Source organism: Nansenia antarctica, assembly GCF_963989245.1.
Source record: "Nansenia antarctica genome assembly, chromosome: 3".
Taxonomy (NCBI): Eukaryota; Metazoa; Chordata; class Actinopteri; order Argentiniformes; family Microstomatidae; genus Nansenia; species Nansenia antarctica.
This window is the reverse complement of record NC_137688.1, coordinates 17,480,134-17,500,569: the sequence shown is the minus strand read 5'-3', so window position 1 is coordinate 17,500,569 and position 20,436 is coordinate 17,480,134. Positions and strand designations below refer to the sequence as shown.

The window sequence follows — 20,436 nt, the reverse complement described above, 5'->3', positions numbered from 1 at the left end:
CTGAAAAAAATCTAAAATTATTTGGGAATGAATGTCTTTGTTTTTTATACGGTCTCTGCTTTGCATAGGATCAATCACACACTGTGTGGATCAGGTTGTCATTACAAACTAAGCAAATGGAGAGGAACAAAACTGTTCAGGACTGCGACCCTGCAGCTTGGGTAGACCACAAAGTTGAATGGTGAAGAGGAAAAAGCACAGTCGATGGGAAAACATCATAATAATAATAATAATAATAATAATAATAATAATAATAATCTCAGTCATTCTACAAAATTGGTCTATAACCAAGTGGCCAAAAAGAATACCTTATTGGAAAATAATCTCATATTCACAATTGTGTTTGCAACAATGAATTCGAGTGATACAGCAAAGAAAGTGGCTGGAAATGTGAAATTTGAGTACTAATCTACAGTGTGTAATTGATTCTTAGGCAAATCAGAGACCCTATAAAAAACTATAATATTCATTCCAAAATGTACTATTATCCTTATAAACTATTATCCTTGCATTAAGATGGACTAAAAAATGAAATGTTCTAAACATTTTGACCGGTAGTATATTGTTATAGCAAATTGCACTGTTAAGAAGCCTGACAGCAATATTCATAAGTATTCCTCACAACAGTATCACAACAGTATTCCCCATTCAGTCCATAGGATGTATGTCTCCCTGATAATCTTGGTCAGTTTATGGATCTTATGGATCCACATACTTGTCTCCGATGCTGACAATCATTCCACCCAGGACGGTGAGCTCAGACTGTGAAAAGAGGAAGAACAGAGAAGAATTTCAGACTTGCAGCCTGTGCAAACCTGCTGACAAACTCTATCCTGGAATAGCGGATGACTGCCCTCTCCTCCCCTAGTTCCTACCTCAGTCTCCAGCTTCAGTGTCTCTCCCTTTTGCAGGAAGCCATTAAGAGCAACTTTCAGCTCTGCAAGGTTTGCCTCATCTAGAGTATGTGAAAGACAAGCAGGACAGAAACTGTACATCAAATCAAAATGCAAAAATTATTATTAATCAAAGTAAATCTGAATAAAAACAGGTTGATGTGGACAATTGATGAAGTAGGTTTATGATGTGTGTGTGTGTGTGTGTGTGTGTGTGTGTATGTGTGTGTGTGTGTGTGTGTTATTTGGCCCTACCTGAGCTGTGGTGACATAGCAGATGACTTCTCCGCGGTCGGCGCTCATCATCTTGAAGGCAGAGATGACATCAGCATCAGTCACGACTGTTGTCAGCTATAACATCTGTGAAACACAGAAAAAGTATTTGTTTAGGTTATAACCATCTCCATCACTCTTATTGGGACACTGATTGTTAATAAGGTTATATGTTTTGAGGTGATCCAGAGCCCCATGCACAGGGAGCGTGGCTTTATCTCTCTGTTTACTCAATGATGAGGCTGATGGTGATTGGGGAGACCTCCGTCGTGGTAAGGGCATCATTGAAGGTCTTCTGTTTGATGCACTGGGGTTCATCACAAGGCTTGACAGCTTAGGGTCTCTGATCAGACTCTGAGGGAAACCAGACACATTAATGAATCATGAATCATCATAGACACAGGGTTGGTCAAGGCTTACTAATAAACTCCCATCAAGGTTTATAGTCAATTGCTTTTAGGCTCAGTCAATCCAGGAGGTGGATGGAAACATCCTGGAGGAAACTAAATGGCACTACATTTTCATTATAATTATATATTATTTATTCTTATAACATATATTTTTTAATTAAAAATGGACTAACCATTTCGTAACAGCATCAAGTAGGCTATTCCTCCTGTGTGTATGGATGGTGGATGTAACAGACACTTTGCCCAGTTCCTGCTCCACTAGGTCCAGCTTCTTCTGTTTGCTGGCAGCTGAAAACAGCAGTGGCACAGCGGCCCAGTCCACTCCATAGACCTGAGTGGGAGGCTAAAAGAGGGAGAAACATGTATGACATGCAATTAGATGCGGTGGAATTCTGTGTACACAAGACTCAATCTTATCACATATTTGCATCTGACAGATGGTAGAGGAATATTATTATATTATTATTATTATTATTATCCAAGTATTATGTAGAAACATTCAGGGCCGGCTTCACAGACAAGGTTTAAACCTAAATCCTAGACTAAAAAGCATCTTCAATGGAGATGTTACATTGAATGTGTGATTTTAGTCCAGGGCGTGTTTTAAAGCCTTGTCTGTGTAACCGGTTTTACATGCTCTCCTACAGCGGTCTAGTGAAACCCAATGCGCATGTGTGTCTGGTTGACTAGGAACCCGTTTAGTATGGGTAATGTAGTTTATGTTGTAGTCTTGTTGTTTAGTCTGACCCTCAATCATAATATAAAAACGGTCCACAATACGAGTACGGTAATGAACTAGACATATATTTTAACGACGGTGTACAGAAAAAACATTCATATGTCTTTCATTTTGATGGATTATATAAGTCATCAAGCGGACAGGCGAGCCTACTATGTGTCTCTGTTTACCCAGTAGGTGGCAGCAAAGTCTGCCAGATCGATGAGGCTGGAGAAACTAACGACTTATATCTGGTGAAGATGACGTAACCGCAGTAAGCAAGCAGGGCTGGGTCCACAGGATTTCAAGCAGATTCAGTCAGGCAGTTTTGCTGTGCTTACGCCTTATTATTACCACGCATTTATTTAGCCATTTCATATTTCCGGGAACTAGACACATGCAGCACATAACGTTATATGTCAATGTGCTTGGGGTGGGAGTCTGAACGAAGTATCGTTATCAGTATTAGTGTATTTCCGTATATTCATTATCGATACCGATAGGTAAAGCTAGTGTGCGAATGACGAGAACGCGTTAGCCAGCTACCTAGTTAAGTAGTTTTCATAGGGCATCGCTATTCGCTAGCATAGCTTGCTAGCTGAAATCTGAACAGCCATGGATGACAAGTCGTTCACCAAGGAATTGGACGGATGGATTGAACAAATCAACGAGTGCAAGCAGCTCTCGGAAAACCAAGTGAAAGCTCTCTGTGAAAAGGTAAAGAGCTTGCTGGACAACGCGTTGGGTTAACTGGACTGCGTGACTTGACTTGACTAGTTCTGTTCCGAAGATGGCGCCGGCCGAGCCCAGCGACTAGCTGTAGCTATATTGCGGTTGTATTGGTCGTATTATATTAGTTATGGCTCATAAAGTATCACTGAAAGCGGAGTAAGGCATGGACAAGGAATGTTTGTCATGGATATTTGAGCATCTTGCTTGGGGACACATTTGACCCAAGTCAAGTGCACCGGGTGTGGGATGCGCCCCTCCATAACTTTATCATTTTATCATTGTTTATTTACATTATCTGTTTTCTATTGTTGGTAAATATGTAAATACGTAAATGAATTTGATTTAATTTAAAAAATATTATATTAATATTGAAACTGCAGATTATTAATCTCTGAGTATTGGAGAAGGGGTAGGATTAAATAAGTTTATGCTTCTTCCTACTCCTTTTTGGACATGTTAAGTAGTGTTTTTTGTTTTGTTTTTGTTTTGTTTTTTGTTATAACTATTTCTTTTTTCACATGTTCGAAATAAAGCTTTCATTCATTCATTCATCATGCAGCTTGGTGGAATCACATCGACATGTATACATTTTAAAATATAATCATGAGATAGAGCAGCGCACCCAGGCATACACACACACATGGCTACTGCTTACCTAAGCCTTTATTTTATAAGCCTTCGTTTTATACAGAACCCTCATATCACCCCCTTTACATTTGAGCTGTCTATCATTATCTCCACAATGTAACAATAACACTGTCTACTTTTCTCCAGGCTAAGGAGATCCTAACGAAGGAGTCCAACGTGCAGGAGGTGCGATGTCCGGTGACAGTGTGCGGAGATGTCCACGGACAGTTCCATGACCTAATGGAGCTTTTTAAGATTGGGGGGAAATCACCCGACACCAACTACCTGTTTATGGGTGACTATGTGGACAGGGGGTATTACTCTGTGGAGACAGTCACGCTCTTGGTATCTTTGAAGGTAGAGTTAGTTTCTACAGTTACCGCGCAAATATCCATGTGATCCATCATGTCTTTGAGTTGCAGAGAGAGTTTTTTTGTGTGTTATACATCTTATCCTACATAGGTTGATCACTATGTGTTGTTTTTCCAGGTAAGGTATCGTGAACGAATTACAATTCTTCGAGGGAACCATGAGAGCAGACAGATCACACAAGTGTATGGCTTCTATGACGAGTGCCTAAGGAAATATGGAAATGCCAATGTTTGGAAATACTTCACAGACCTCTTTGATTATCTACCCCTTACTGCACTAGTAGATAACCAGGTGAGATATCTCGACTGTTAATGCATCGTAATTGTATAGCAAGATGTAATGTATTGGTACAACAATGTGTATTACAGGGGGGGGTATTCCAGAAGAAGAGCTTAGAAAAGTTGGAGTTTTCTAAAGATATCCGGATTCAGCTAACCTGAGGTTCGAAAGTCAGGATAGTTCATTTCCAGGGAGGCTGACTGAGTCCATTGAAGCTGCTTAATCACAGCTGAGTTATGTTAACTTGGTCTCATGATGCACTGAACGGCACAAGAGATGCCATAGCTCAGTTGGAGTAATGCCGGACGTTGCAACCACACATACACACACGCACACAAGAATTCAGTGGTAGGTTTTCATTGCAATATCACTGCATGTTGCTGATATTAAATGCCCTAAAATGATCTGAATCTATGATGAAAAAGACATTTGTCATTTGATATTCCATTCATTCTTGGATGTTGTAATGTCTTCATTGACGTGGATCTTGCAGACAATCCTTGCAGAAGGGAGGGAATCCGATTTCACTGGTCGAGAGCATGTGAATTTATCCTCAGATTCAGGATAGAGTTGACCTAACCTGCAAGGGCTAGATTTAGGATTAGGGATACCATTGTTTCTGGTCCAGCTTTTCTGTGAGCGCTCTTTTCGGAACAGAGTTGATTAGAGGAGGAGGCTGACTAAAGTTAGCTCACTGACTCATGAATCCTGCCTTATGGAATACCTCCCAGATCTCCACAGCATTGATTTCGATTTAACAAACCAAATGAACAACTTCAACATGATGTTAATTTGTGATCTGTGTATAGTATATTAATTAGTCTCATTGACGATAACACATACATAAGCATGTTAACTGTAAAATTTGTGTTTTTATGTTTCAGATCTTCTGCCTCCATGGCGGGTTGTCACCCTCCATAGACACACTGGAACACATCCGAGCGCTGGATCGCTTACAGGAGGTTCCTCATGAGGTATGTTTAAACCCACCTTCCTGCATGCTGCCTGCTACTGAGAAATGGAATATTAAACAATGCCGTTCATCTGCCTGATTCTGACGTGGATCCATATTCAAGTTCCCAATGATTACAACTAGGGGTGTAACGGATCACGGATGATCCGTGATCCATACGGATCGCCCCCCACGGTTCGGCACGCATGTGTACTGCGGATCAATTGCAAAATGTAAACAAGTAATAATATTACTTAATATTAGTTAATATCTCTTGTAAATCACAATGTAGAGTTGCCATGAAAAGATAGACGCGACAGTTGCGTGCCTTGTTTTACTAAAGCGCAATGATAGGTTCGTAATGCGCAAAAAAAAAAAAAACGTTGTTTACTCACTACATGTGAAGCTGGGAATCCACAACAACAAGGCTGCGTTCGTAAATTAGCTCTGTAAATTGATCAGCATTCAAGGAACGCCTCTTGTCCATTCAAATTACTTGGTCCCTTTATGAGTGTGCGCTCCGGCGCTCTCAAAGCAAATTTACGAACGCGGCCCAAGTGTATCATGGCGAGTGCTAGTAACGTTAACGGCGGAGAAGAACTTGAAATGGCTCCCTCGTCATATAAATCGCATGTATGGGAGCACTTTGGCTTCTCTGTCAATTATGACGGGAGGCACGAAAAAGGTAGCTCGACGACTTCTGATAATGTAGGCATTTTTTTCATACCATGTTCAAAGGAATGGTTCACTTTATTATTTCGTTAAAAGTGGCATAAAACATGTTTATTCGTCTGCTTTAAAGAGCCCAGTGATTAATTGCTGCAACCAGGCACCTCCCTCTCTCATATTGCACTATAATTTAAGTTGAATGTGTATTTCAGTATAATATGTAATGTTTGAGTGTATAATATGTTATATATATAATTACCAGTTTTTACATCTTGAATGTTGTTGTTTTTTTTTCACATAATAAAAGTGGTGTTTTTACAGAATTCAAGGAAAAAGCAGTTTTTATTTTTTTTAAATGTGTTGATCCGAAAAATTATCTGATCTGTGACTCAAAAACCGTGATCCATTCCGTGAGTTAGGTGTTCCGTTACACCCCTAATTACAACTATGATTTGGTATGACCCATCAAAATTAGGGATGCTCCGATCTGGATTTTTGGGGCCGATACCGATCACCGATTTTTTTCCTCAAGATCAACCGATACCGATACCGATACCGATTTTAAAAAAAATACATAACTGTAGGCCTACTGACTGGATAGCCTACATATTTTTTGCTTTTTAGACAAAAGTTTTGATCCATTAGGCACCAAGCAAACGCAGACCCATTTTTATGGCATAGTAAAAGTCTGGCCTATCACCCAGTTAGGGCCTGAAGCCCAAGTCAGTCGATATGGCTGTATAAAAGACATCATAAACGTGGCCTTCATGGTTTACATACTGTTACGTCCTCCTATGTTTTCTGTTCAGTTATCTGTCTTCCCCAGAAAAAAAAAAAAAAAAAAAAAAAGAAAGATCGGTTTTTGCGATCGGCCATTTTTGCCGATCACCGATCGAGTCATTTGGAGTGAAATCGGCCGATTTAAATCGGTGGCCGATAAATCGGAGCATCCCTAATCAAAATATCTTATATATAAATATCAGATACATTCAGAAAGGTAGGAAATAAGATTACTTGAATAATTTCCTACCTTTTTGATCTTTGAGTTTTGTGTGCTCACATATTTTATATTTCTGTGCCAAGATATTTGATGGATCGTACCACGTTGTAATTGTCATACAGTTCTGGGCACATTAGTACTGAACCAATTGAGCAGCCATGTTTTTTTGTTGAGTATTTGGGTGGTTCTGACCTCAGTGACCATGTCTTCCCTCTCCTCAGGGCCCTATGTGTGACCTGCTGTGGTCTGACCCAGACGACCGTGGAGGCTGGGGCATCTCCCCCCGCGGTGCTGGCTACACGTTCGGACAGGACATCTCGGAGACCTTCAACCATGCCAACGGGCTGACGCTGGTCTCCAGAGCTCATCAGCTGGTGATGGAGGTACGGAGGAGGCACGAGTGATCTTCTCAGCTGCTTTTTTAAATACTGTGTAGGATAGCTAGCCTGATGAAGACCTGCAACATTGCTACATTTACACACTGGGAGAAACTTTTATGTGTTGTATTGTCTTTTTAAATATCCAACATAAGAATTTGAGTATGCTCCTTTTTGTTTTTAAAATGAGAAAATTGTTTTGAAAATCCAGTTGCCATACTGTCACCAGGGTTCCCACGGGTCCTTGAAAGTTTGTGAATTTGAGAAAAACAAAAAATCACTGTCTTAAACGTTTTTGAAAATAGACATGGGTCTTTGAAAGTGCTTGAATTCCCCCCTCTCTCTCTCAAAAAAAAATATATATTCAAAAATGTTTTACTTAGCTCGTCAACTAGTAAATACGTCTCTGTATTGCTTAACTTTACACATATTTCACAATATATTGTTTTGCTGTGCTGTGGTAGAGAAGGCAAGAGACCATGTAGTGTTCACACATTCAAGCCTCTCTTTTTAATTGTTGTTCCTATTATATAAGTTCTCATCTAGATCTGTCTCAAACTATGCTGTGTTGGGTCCTTGAATTTGAGGGAATTGAGTCTTGAAAGTCCTTGAAAGGTGCTTGAATTTGATGTTTCAGAAGGTGTGGGAACCCTGCTGTAAATGCTCTGTAATGATCTGCTTTCCAGGGTTACAACTGGTGCCATGACCGTAATGTGGTGACGATCTTCAGTGCACCAAACTATTGTTATCGCTGCGGAAACCAGGCGGCCATCATGGAGCTAGATGACACCTTGAAGTACTCCTTGTAAGTGTTTCCTCAGAATAAAGTTGAAGGTCATGCTGAACCTTCAACAGCCTGTATTGAAATTCACTCTAACAGTTGGCTATAGTAAGAAACAGACTCATTATACACTCCTAATGTATGATACCCCCCCCACCCCCCATTTGAACCGACTGTTTCAGCTCACTGTTAGGACTTTCACACCGGCAGTTCCGAACGCCGGTTCGCGTTCGCGTTCGGAAACCTCCGAACGTTGGCGCTGTCTGGCGAACGAGTCCGCGTTCATACCAGTGTATCGTTCATACCAGTGTATCGTTCATACCAGTGTATCGTTCGCCAGACAGCGCCAACGTTCGGAGGTTTCCGAACGCGAACGCGAACCGGTGTTCGGAACTGCCGGTGTGAAAGCCCTATGTTAGGCCTTTCACACCGGTTCTGGTTCCCGAACCTAATTTTGAACCGGCCACGCGGTTCAGATCGAAAATAAATTGGTTCGGAACCTGAAAAGTTGGCTCTCAGCTGGAACCAAAAAATAGTGGTTCTCAGCTGGAACCAGAGAAGTAGCCGCCATCTTGTTGTGACATTTTTGTTTATCCCGCCCATTCGTCACCCAATGTTGATGACGTTGATGGTTCCTCTTAAACGGGTATGAATGCGGGATGGTTCGCCAGAAAGCACCAAGGTTCCAAGGAGCCTTCCCGGCATGAAAGGCCTATGTATGACTGTTTGTCTTTGGTCTATTTCAGCCTACAGTTTGATCCCGCCCCACGTAGAGGAGAGCCACACGTCACCCGCCGCACGCCTGACTACTTCTTGTAAAAAGCTTAATGCCTGTAAAGTATTGCTAGTCAACTTGAAAAACCTGGGGAGAAGGGCAGCTGTATAGAGGTGTGAGAAATAAAGCATCCATCAGTCCATAGACAAAAATGTGTGCCATAATCCATAATGCAGTGGAAAATGTTGCATCCATCTAAGAAGATCACATCACCCTCCTTGAAACCAGTTCATTGTTGTGCATGATGTTGTGTTTTTATTCTGAAATGATTGTCATTGTGAAGATTACAGTCACGGTACCTGCTGGTTTTGTCAGGATGAAATCTCTGCTCTGAATTATGAATTATGAATTATTATGAATTATGAATTATAATATTAATTATGAGATTAATGCTTAAATAAGTTAAGTAACCTTTGTGTTAGGATGTAATAATAAATAGAAAGTATTGCCACATACTGTATAGCTGCATCTTTACTTGGCATGGGCTCAAATCGAAGGTTACAGTAAATTTAGGGTGTGATTTTTTTTTCTAACAGAAACTATGGATTATTTTGTGCGAACTGAAATTGTTTTCAGTTAGACAATGAAGTTGAATTCTTTCTCTTTGCACTTTTGTATTTAATTTGTATCACAAGGCACTGACCAACTACTGCATTGTTTTTATATTCCACCCTGATAGAGGTAACCAACATTTTTTGTCACACAACTGTTCTTTATGCGAGTACATTTATTTCAGTTGAGTAGAGAATACTGGTACACAAATGACATCCTTTGTTATGTAACTCAGCCTCAGCTACACAATAAAGGTTGGTTGCTGCTTCATTATTGCTGGGTTTATTGATTTGGAATGCCAGTGAATTTAATAATGTAGCCCTGGAGATTTCGCATGGAAAAGTCAGAGGAAAATGTGATGAAACAGTTATATTGGATATGGCACAGGGTAATTGGAGTTGTTTAGATGATATGCAGATGGCCAAGAAATGTAGGACAACATCAGCATTGGCATAAACTGAATCTGGGCCAGACTGTCCCTTCCATTTGGAATGGTTGGCTGGTAGTGTCCACTAGATGGGAGAAAATGTCAAAATAAACTCATACCTTTTCTTCTTGCCAACCTTTCGCTCAAAGTATGGGTCTACTGTTGGGAATGCCTAATGTTGAGTGGGATTTGAGATGAGGTTACATTTGGTAATTGACATGGTTTTAGGGGAACACCTCTTTGATTGTTTCTTTAAATTCCAGTTGTAACATGAGGGTGGTTTTCTGGACACAGATTAGGCCTAATCCTACACTAAAAAACATCAATAGAGATTTTCCATTGATAGTATGTACATATAGTCCTGGATTAGGATTAATCTGTGTCTGGGAAAGCGCTCCTAGTTCGTGTACTGTACAGTCAGCCTACAACTGTTTGAATCTGAATCCAGGAGGGATGCTGTGTTAAGGTAGCAGACTATTGGAAAACTAGTTCCTTCCACTGCCCTTGAACATTATGACACCCCATTATCTGATGCAGAGGTGAAACCACGGTTCATGGAAATGTCACTGACAATGTTTTCATTGTAGTTGGCTATGAGGTCTTTTTTGTGTTTAATATTTCCCTCAAATGATATTGATTATATAAGATATTGACATTGCTTCTATAATTATATGAGTAGCTGTGCATGGGTGCTCTGACTAAGCGTTTTCAGGACCTAAACTGAAAAAGGAAAAATGAATGACATTGATTGAATGAAATTTCAGAGTTGTGTTTTGTCATCAATTATTCATCCTTTCTGCAAAATGGTATTGTAGCACAGGATATAATGAACTACAACTAAAGTAAATGCCCATTGGATATGCCACATCATTTGAAAATAAAAGTCCTCATGCGAGGAAAGATCGCTGGTGACTATACAGGCCTATAAGATACACATGTTTTAGGCTTGATATATAACAGGGCTATAATAAATGATTGCATTAAACTAATTTAGACTCTCACATTTGTAGCGATGTGATCATCTCTGCCAGAATTGAGAGTTCCCAATTAGTGTTCTGTACACCATTTTAGTGACATTCAGTATTGATTGATTCATTTTTTTTGATTGAATCGTTTCATCTTTTCATTTCAAATCATGATCTCGGTGCAGTGCAGTGTGATTTAACCATCAGATTGCATACTGCAACTTTTAATGTGAAATGAAGACTCGTCCCAGAGAGACGTTTAGCGCGGTGCCTGTTATCGCTGAGTGGACGTGGACGCTGCATACATGTCACATTAGTCGTTGAGCCATTCAGGGACTATCTGGCAGACTGCTGAGACCGTGTGGACGTGGACCAGAGTGCAGTAAGTGGACGTGCATGTCTGTGATCCATGTGTTCACATGTTGGATTAGGTACCACTCTTTCAGACAGGGGGTAGGCTAGAAAGCATCTGCCAGCGGACAAGTGGATGTGTGGATGTGGCAGCGAGCGTAGTTGAAGCAGGGACGCGCAGCTGGGCAGCTGGCTGGACAGATGCTCAGTATAACAGGCTTATTAACAGAGACGTGACTTTTCTTTGGGTGTTACATGTTGCAGCGTGTCGGACGTAGTCACGTAGACTTGGTCAAAACAGCATCCAGTTTCAGCGATTTGCGCCAGATCCAGCTGGTCTGCGTCGGGTTTAACAATGAACTGTACTGGCCAGCCAATGGCAGCTGATTGTGTTCGACCATCGCACGTTCATCTGACGAGATGACGAGAAAATGTGTGTCTCACCACCGAGGCCCCTGTTGGATTTATCATTTTGCACACTAGTGAACAGCGTTTATGATGTAACGCTGTTGAAATATGACAAATCAACGAGGTTCACTGTGACCATAGAAGAAACCATGTTCTTGGTTAATATGTAGCCATGCTGGCGAACGATTGGTTCAGAGCGAGGCAGGACCAGAGGTCTGTAGATCAGAAGCCATGCACCGCTGGGCAAAGTTCAGGAGTGATAAATCAAATGATAATTATTAGTTACAATGTAGCCTACCATTTGCATAGGACTGCTCTTGCAGCACATTGACATGTTGCCAGTGGAAAGTCTGTGATTTCTAACTTGAAGTGTCATTGTGTCACAGATGTTGTGGTGACACGGAGAGCAGTAGTCGTTCAAACGAGATATAATATCTCGTGAGTAACCCATGGGCCTTGATTCAATTTAAAGAGCCAGTCCCACTGCCTCACGTCTCGTCGTCGGCCAGCCTCAGATGGAATGCCTCTGTTTTACTGTGGCTCCTCCTGCAGCCATCTTTGGTGCAGTTTCAGGGGGCATTTTATCACGCGCAAGATCCATGCATAAGAACCACACATAACTTCATCTGATTACATCTGGGCACACAAGTCAGCTCCATGTATCAGGCTGAGATACAGCATATATGACATATATGACATCAAATCATGGTGATTTTCACAAAGAAATACACTATCATGTTGAAAAATATGTTTGCAGGCTATATAGATTAAATCAAAACAAAGGAATACATTTTTTTTTTTTTTAAAACGTAGTCAAATTGGCTATAGCTAGTAATATAGCTATAGCCATATTAATGAATAAGACCAAATAAAAAAAGAAACAATAAAATGACTAAATAAAATGACTATAGGCATATTTATCCATCCATTCATTTGTTCTAAAGAGCTTTAGGCTTTTGAAGAGATGTTTCCCAGCTACTGGTGTGGGGGGTTAGTCAGTTCATGAAAGGGCAACGCTTCAAAACCCTTGTGTCAGGTCAAGCGTCTCCATAGACACATGATGCTGAATCAGCAACACAGTAATCCAGAGAATAATTTTTTCTCTTAAGCCTCAGTTGCAACAGGAATGACCATTCATGTACAGTAGATGGTCCATAAGGGAATATTATCCTCAAATACCACATGACAAAAATGACATATTACAAAAAACATATTATTAAAAATCTGTTATCTGTGTATGTGGGAATTAATGTGGCCATGAGATTTGTAGAAATGTAGTATCAAAGGAAATTCTGAGGAAATGGTCTGTGATAGAGGCTGGTATCTCTGACTGACTGTGATGCCATTGACTGGATGCAGTTTAGAGCTGTGTGAGTCCCAGTAGTAGTAGGAGACAGAACTTGTGCAACCTTATGTGGTAAAACACCAAGCTTGTATTCACTATCAGTGGGCTGCTTCATGAATATTGTCCCACCAGACAAGAATTCTGTCCACCTTTGGTAAGCAGTACAATGTTCATATGATCGATTTTGTATTACCCTCAGATAACCATGACGAAAGAACTCTCCTCCTCCATCAACATCAAGGAGCCTCGCTGGGATCAGGGCACATTTGTGGGCCGGGCCAAACACTTCTTCACTGTCACAGACCCCCGGAACATCCTCCTCACCAATGAACAACTAGAGAACGCGCACAAGATCGTCACGGACTACAGGTCAACGAGCACTGTGCTGTAGATTCAAAGATCATTTGCTGAGGCAGTCAACAGGGAGACTGGATTGGCTGACTCGTTCGTAGAAAGTGTGAGACTTGAGTTTTGATGGCTTGTTATCGTTGTTCTTAAACCTCCAGGCAAGGTGTGGTGTCCCCAGGCCTGACGGAGGACGAGCTATGGAAAGCCAAGTACGTCTTTGACTCTGCGTTCCACCCGGACACCGGGGAGAAGATGATCCTGATAGGGCGCATGTCGGCGCAGGTGCCCATGAACATGACCATCACCGGGTGCATGATGACGTTCTACAAGTAAGAAACCTGTTTCTGTTCTCATAGATAGAAACCGTGGCATTCTAGTTCCCAGGGTGTGACACAGGAAAGCAGGTTAGGACATGTCACTGACAGCTTTGGAACAGAAGTCACGTCGGCACGGCATAGATCCACTGATTCAGGAGAATCAGAACGTATCATCAGTGTGTTAGTTCACTGAGGTGATATGCAGATCTAGGGTTGTGTGCCACCGCTGTTTCCCGGTGCTTTGATATGTGATGGCAGCTTGTGAATAGGGAACAAGTTGGCAACCAATGAAAATGTTCGGACTTTTATTCTGAAAAATGTTAATAAATGTCAACGTTGTTGAAAATCAATGACACACGTGGTAATCAAGCCAAAATATTGCAATGCAATGGATTCTGTGAATAATCCCCACTACTACCTAGTTAGCTATGGCACTACTTTACATTGTAGTAGTAGTAGTGGAGATATATGCAATATTTTGGCTTGACTATCGAGTGTATCATTGATTTTCAATAACTTTGAAATGTATTTAAATGTTTCTGAACAAAAGTCTGAACATTTGGATATTGAAAATATGACTATTTATACTACACAATTATTATTGTTGCATTAATGTACAGCTACAAAACTTTGACTGTTCAGTTGAGACACATGTGTCACTGGCCTGGCAAGTTGGCCTAAACGGAGAACCATCTCTGGTCACGAGGAATGCAGACATCTGTGGCTTCCTTTTTTTCAGAGAAAACAACTGTGAGGTTTCCTGGGGGTTTCCTGGGGTATAACAGAGTCAATGAATGTAGAGCAAATGAATGATGCTTTCTCTGTAGGACAACTCCAGCAGTCGTGTTATGGCAGTGGATCAATCAGTCCTTCAATGCAATAGTCAACTACACCAACAGGAGTGGGGACGCTCCCATCACAGTCGGGTAAGAGGGTGTTCGCTTCGTTGTCATTGAAAAAAATATATAAATAAAAAGAATAATTAATATATATGGTACTTATTAACCCTTTAATGAATATGTTTTGTGTGGATGTGCTAATTGATTAATTATTTTTGTGTTGCAGTCAGCTTGGCACAGCCTATGTGTCTGCTACCACAGGGGCAGTCGCCACTGCTCTCGGACTAAACGCACTAACAAAGGTATTGGTCGAATGTAACCTCCTTGTCCTTCTTATTAATCTATTGACATGATCCACATACTTGACACAAACTTAGCCACGCACGAGTAATGTCATTGTCCTGAATGTGGTCTCCTGATCTAGGGAGAGAGTCATGTAGAGGTAAACCTCTGTCCATAGTTTGCCTGCCAGCTCTGATAGTGACCCAGAGTCTGATACAAGAGACATAGTTTGAGGCACAGTATTCAGTTGTGGAAAGCAGGACTTTTTCATAATGTCAATCATAACCACTCGGAAGTGAAAGGGTACTCAAATGTGTATTATGTCTAATAGGGCAGGACGATATTCAAGTAATCTGGTGAAAATTCCTATATTTCATTGTCAGTTTTTCCCAATATTGTGCAGCCCTAATGTCTAACATATCATCATACATGGCTTCACCCCTAATGTGTCTATTCAGTTTCTTCACTTTTTTAAAGTCTTTGTTTTCTTTGCTTAGCATGTCTCACCACTGATAGGGCGCTTGGTGCCATTCGCTGCTGTTGCTGCTGCCAACTGTATCAACATCCCACTGATGAGGCAGAGGTAAGATGGACATAATTATACTGTCCTGTCGTTAAAGAGCATGACTTGGATGAACTGTATGTGCGTATAGCATTTCTCAAGTCCTCAATGTTGTAACTTCACTGCAGGTTTACTTTTGAAACCTTTTCAGGGAGCTGAAACAAGGCATTCCCATAACAGACGAGAATGACAACAGGTTAGGGGAGTCCACAAATGCCGCCCAGCAGGCGATCACTCAGGTGGTGGTCTCTAGAATCCTCATGGCCTCTCCTGGAATGGGTATGTTGCTGACTTTCATCGCTCCAATCTGGCAACCTGCCAATCTGGCAACCTGCTTTGTCAATTAGATTTGATTTGTAGCGAAAACAACAACAAAACAAAAAGGTGCTGATTTGATTTAAATGTTAGAATGATGTATGCTTAAAATCATTCCTCTTATGAGATATAGTGCTATTTATGTGACCATTACTATGAAGACTAAAACGTATACCGATTCTATTTCAATGTCTTTTATTTCAGCTATCCCACCATTCTTGATGAACGCCTTGGAAAAGAAAGCTTTTCTGAAGGTAGTATTCAAATATCCTGGAAATGAATTTGTTTATGATGTGTGTATTTTCACTTACTCACATTACTCACGCTCACACACATCCATTGTGGTAGAGGCTTCAATATTCACACTGTTCTTCTTGTAGATGAAATGACACAGTACAAGTACTCTACCGTTGCCTCCTTTCCTACGTCCTATGTCCTCATCCTCACTTATCTGAAATAAGAACTGGATTGGTGAAAACAAAATGGTGGACACTTAAAAGCAGTACCCTGCAGCTGTACTGTTTGTACCTCTCCATTCATTCCGGTGATCTCTGACGAGGAGGAGAGGAAGTCAGAGGACAGAGGAGAGGAGGCCACTTCACAGTGTCAGAATGTATCCCCTGCTTTTGTGTTCCTCATTGCTTTCTGGTCTTTTCAGAAGTTCCCATGGATGAGTGCACCCATTCAAGTGGGCTTAGTGGGATTCTGGTGAGTGGCGCCAAAGATGGACTGCTGACAAGCCAAGTCATATATTGCGTTTATTAAATTCCTATGAACCACCTATGACACATCATGTAAAAACAGCCACACTATAATACATGAATCATTCACATGATATCTTTTCGTTTAATTTATTTTATGAGATAACGTCTCTTTTACAAGAGAGACCTGGTCCAAGACAGCAGCAGGGAGGGACGACTGTCAGATAGGGATGTGCTGCCTGCAACCTATGGATGGGCTGCTGACTGACTCACTGTGTGGTTGTTTTCTCTTAGCTTGGTGTTCGCCACTCCACTGTGCTGTGCGTTGTTCCCACAAAAGAGGTGAGTCACAGAGAGAGAGACATCTCCATTGGCCCTGTCTGTGCAGGCAAGGGGAAGCTCCTACTGACCTGTTTCCTGACAGTGCCATTGGTCAACTGTACCAATGACAATCAGCCTCCAAGAACCGAAAGTTGAGGCCTTCCTGCGAAACCGAACCCTTCCTTTTACCATTGTGAATATAACAATGTTTGAATGCAGTTTGGATTTCTCTGACTGAGTTGGAATGGTGCAATACCTAAATGTAACCTATTTTTCTTAACCCCCCCCCCCCTTTCAAATCTTTCTCTCTCTATCTGTCTCTCTCCATCCCTCCCTTCCCCCCCCCCCCCCCCCCCCCCCCATCCCTGTCTCCCTCTCTCCATGGACGGATCAGCTCCATGTCAGTCAGCCGCTTGGAGCCGGAGCTGCAGGAGATGATCCGTGCGAGCCACCCGGGAGTGGAGAGGGTCTACTTCAACAAAGGACTATGAGAGTCCAGCCCTCCTCCTCCTCCTCCTCCTCCCTCGTCTCCTGCACTGCCATTATAGCCACACAGCGGCAGCACCACCCAGCGCCCAGCCCACCTCCTCCTCATTCAGTGTGCCAAAGTTAAGTTTGCTTCTCTTCCCCCTAACCCCCTCCTCAGGCGGACATCCCTCCATCCCCCTCCCTCAGTCATTTTGTAATGAGATGTTCACTTTGATTCATCGCTGTGATTATTGATTTAATTTTAATCGCGAAAATCTTTTCTCATTCCTGACTTGTGATGATGATGGTTGTAGTGGCCCAGAGGTGAGCTGTGTTTTTATTCCGATGCAGTATTTTATTTCAGTAAGTGACTTGTGTTTTGCTGCCAAACATTTTCATATTCAACACAATGTTGTGTTCAATGGGGATCAAGCTGTCAGATGTTCTATTCCTGTATAGAAGTACAGTAATCACTATTAAACTATAAGCAATGCCTACTCGAAAATGTCAAATCTCAACAGTGATTTGAGACCTCTCCACAATTCCAACGGTTGTGCCATACAAAATAATGACTTGTGTCTTCAATTAGTTCATTTTGCCAAACGAGTGAAGCTCACTTGAACCACTTCTTGACTACTGATAATATTTCTTTGTCTATTTTTGTCTAATTAGATTGAGAATGAAATTGGTTTAACGTCTAGGGTTTCTCCCTCGAATAATGTGATCTTATAATGGTGACAACCATTGGTATTATATTGGTGCTTTTGATGCAATATCTTATATATAATTGATATAATTGATGTTTATCCATACTATTTATTCTGCTTGCCAAACATGCATGAACAAACTACACCTCATAATTGTCTTAATATGGCATAATGGTTACAGGTATGTTTCAAAGTCAGTAATCCTTTTACTAGGACGGATTGACTTTGAGGTCACCTCATCTCCATTCACACCAGACACCACCATACCTCCTTGCCTTGAAGTAAAAGTAAATATTTTGTTTGAAAGTGTTATGTCCAGTACTGTACTCTTCAGAGAGATCATTGACCCTGTCACTACTCTTACAGACCTTTAGGGCCGTGTGCCAAAGAGCTGATGTGCTCAGTTATTTCGCTCTCAGGCTAGACATAAACACGTTTTGGGGTTTAGTTAGAGAGAATCTCCTACATGGTTTTGTGGATCCCTAATTTAAAATCTGACAATGAATTTGAGGATTAGTGAATGAATTTCCGGATGGTTCTAAAGCTACATAGAACCAGCCAATACTAATGCTTTATTTACATGTAGGTCATTATTGCAGGTGGATCAATTGGTGATATTTTATCCTAAACAGCTTGAAGACTACTCTTTGCTTTGATCATGGCCAGCCTATCAGAATCATTCTGACATGAGAGATTCACTCAAATTCATGGTCAGTGTTAAACTAGAGGCCAAGAAACATCAATGTGTGAAAAGTACTCTGTTAGTATTATCAGACAAAACTAACTTTGCATATTTGCATCACAATTACCTTAAAAGTGACTTATTCCAAGAGATGATAGAAATATAAAAGTTTCATTACTGTTTATTCAAAGTTTATGTAAGTAAAATCAAAGTATAATTTTTCAAATGTTTTAATCGTGAACATTCTGTTTGGTTGATGATAGTATCTTTCTCATCACATGATGTGATTTTTGTAAGGTGTTTAGTGTTTAAGTATGAAAATATATCTATTTACTTATATTGTTGTATAAGTAATTATGTTTTCAGGTCTATGTCTTCAGAGAGAATCTGTCTGTTGGAGCTGTTCCTTACAGTCGGCATAAAATGAGGATTTGATCAACTAATGTTATTCCAGTCTATTTGGTGATTGAATGTAGCATTTGCAATCAGGATTAAAATGAACATTTGTAAATTGTTATTCTGACATACAACTGTGAAAATGCTATGATTGAAAGTACTACAATGTATTTGAGACTGTGTACACCAATGAAAGCACAATATTGTGACAATATTGTGACATGACTTGCTGCATATTTCTTAATCTCAATATTTCAAACTTCAAATCCATTACATTATGTATGTATGCATATACATAAAAAAGATGTAACTTTGAAAAGCAGCACCTAGTGAGAGAAAAGCACAATGGATTCTTCTGACTGACCCGTTGGTACCCAGTAGACCTATGTATACATGTCTCTTATCCGTAGTCTCCAACCCATCTAACCCAAATAAATGCTACATAAACCTGCCTGAACAAAGCTGAATTATTGAGTAAAACTAGTAAAACTGAGTTAAACAACAAATGTTTCCCTGGCCTTCAATCTGCCAAATCAACCACAACGTCATTCTAGCCAAAGTGATACAAATCTACTCAAGAGGAATAAGTCATTGCAATTTACATTAATTGAAATTAAATGGGTATTTTTCAGAAAGGTATTATGAAAATGGTATTTAATTGTTTTGCAGTACATTGGGATGTTGTAATGTCTAGACTTAACTGGATGAAATAAAGATAATGAAGTCTCCAAGGAGGGTCTGTTGTTTCTGTGAACGTGCTGATAAAGTTATCCACTGGGGATGGAGCAGATGTATACAAAATGATCAGAAACGAAATAATACATGAGTCCTTGGAAAGAGTTGTTTTCGTTGGTCTCCTTCAAACATAGACAGACAGTTGTCTACCGCCATCTCCTGGTTAGAGTTGGTCACAACATGGCCATGTCCACTCCTTGTGCTTTCATAATAGCTTTTACTCACATTTAATTTTACCCTAATAAGAATAATGCTCATCATTTATTAATCAAAGCTGTTCCTTAATAGCATCGGATTGATCCTGCCTGTTGAAATATTGTGTGGTGGGGAATGATCCAGTAATGCTATTCTTCAATATATCAAATGTACCATTGATATAGTCTCAATAAGTCTTTTTAAAGAGGTTGTGGAATCTGAAATTACCATTGCTAGGACTTTTATTCGTTTTTTTTCATTTCCATAATTAACAACATAATTCGATCACAAAAAGGTCTACTACTTTGTAATTCCCAATGGAGAACACACAAAGGAGCGATGCAGAAGCGGTTTATTCCAAGGTACAGCACTTATGAAACAAACAGTCTGATACCTGACCTGATAGGTACATTCAAGTTGACACAGCATGGTAGAGTACTCATGCAGCAGAACTGGCATCTCACCTGTATGCAGTGTTTGAACCTCAGTACTCACAATAACCAAGATGACAGTTGTATTTCATGAGCACAAAGACAAATGAGAGAAAACATGAAGTCCAAATACTTGACATGATCAGACAAACAACTGTATGAAGGTGTACATCGGGAGGTCTTTCGGGTTATGCATAAGATGAAACCTGGCTTTTTTATTATTTTTTTATA

The 20,436-nt window shown here is 40.5% G+C and overlaps 2 protein-coding genes and 1 pseudogene across 3 annotated transcripts; 2 read left to right on the top strand and 1 right to left on the bottom strand.

The window, feature by feature from the left end:
- Positions 1-629: 629 nt before the first annotated feature.
- On the bottom strand, positions 630-2,414 carry LOC308153796 (ATP synthase subunit O, mitochondrial-like; annotated as a pseudogene). Its single transcript has 6 exons — positions 2,400-2,414; positions 1,809-1,919; positions 1,397-1,520; positions 1,149-1,253; positions 876-962; positions 630-762 (listed from the first exon to the last, which is right to left on the bottom strand). The product of its transcript is annotated as an ATP synthase subunit O, mitochondrial-like (transcript).
- A 185-nt stretch (positions 2,415-2,599) lies between these two features.
- On the top strand, positions 2,600-9,663 carry LOC308153624 (serine/threonine-protein phosphatase 2A catalytic subunit alpha isoform-like). Its single transcript, XM_080526810.1, has 7 exons — positions 2,600-3,011; positions 3,801-4,010; positions 4,143-4,316; positions 5,189-5,278; positions 7,147-7,308; positions 7,989-8,107; positions 8,830-9,663. The coding sequence occupies exons 1-7, from the start codon at positions 2,910-2,912 to the stop codon at positions 8,900-8,902; spliced, it is 930 nt and encodes a 309-aa protein (XP_080382936.1). The 5' UTR covers positions 2,600-2,909; the 3' UTR covers positions 8,903-9,663.
- Positions 9,664-11,091: 1,428 nt separating this feature from the next.
- Positions 11,092-19,566, top strand: sfxn1 (sideroflexin 1). Its single transcript, XM_080525345.1, has 11 exons — positions 11,092-11,184; positions 13,106-13,275; positions 13,413-13,583; positions 14,399-14,497; positions 14,637-14,712; positions 15,190-15,275; positions 15,406-15,533; positions 15,774-15,823; positions 16,228-16,277; positions 16,565-16,612; positions 16,986-19,566. The coding sequence occupies exons 2-11, from the start codon at positions 13,112-13,114 to the stop codon at positions 17,080-17,082; spliced, it is 969 nt and encodes a 322-aa protein (XP_080381471.1). The 5' UTR covers positions 11,092-11,184; positions 13,106-13,111; the 3' UTR covers positions 17,083-19,566.
- The last annotated feature ends 870 nt before the right edge of the window (positions 19,567-20,436 follow it).

Excerpts from the sequence above, each read along its gene's own strand:
- sfxn1 (XM_080525345.1), top strand. The coding sequence starts at position 13,112 with ATGACGAAAGAACTCTCCTCCTCCATCAACATCAAGGAGCCTCGCTGG. Across the intron at positions 15,534-15,773 it reads CATGGCCTCTCCTGGAATGG|CTATCCCACCATTCTTGATG; the intron begins GTATGTTGCTGA and ends CTTTTATTTCAG. Across the intron at positions 16,613-16,985 it reads GCGTTGTTCCCACAAAAGAG|CTCCATGTCAGTCAGCCGCT; the intron begins GTGAGTCACAGA and ends TGGACGGATCAG.
- LOC308153624 (XM_080526810.1), top strand. The coding sequence starts at position 2,910 with ATGGATGACAAGTCGTTCACCAAGGAATTGGACGGATGGATTGAACAA. Across the intron at positions 4,317-5,188 it reads CTGCACTAGTAGATAACCAG|ATCTTCTGCCTCCATGGCGG; the intron begins GTGAGATATCTC and ends TTTATGTTTCAG. Across the intron at positions 7,309-7,988 it reads CTCATCAGCTGGTGATGGAG|GGTTACAACTGGTGCCATGA; the intron begins GTACGGAGGAGG and ends TCTGCTTTCCAG.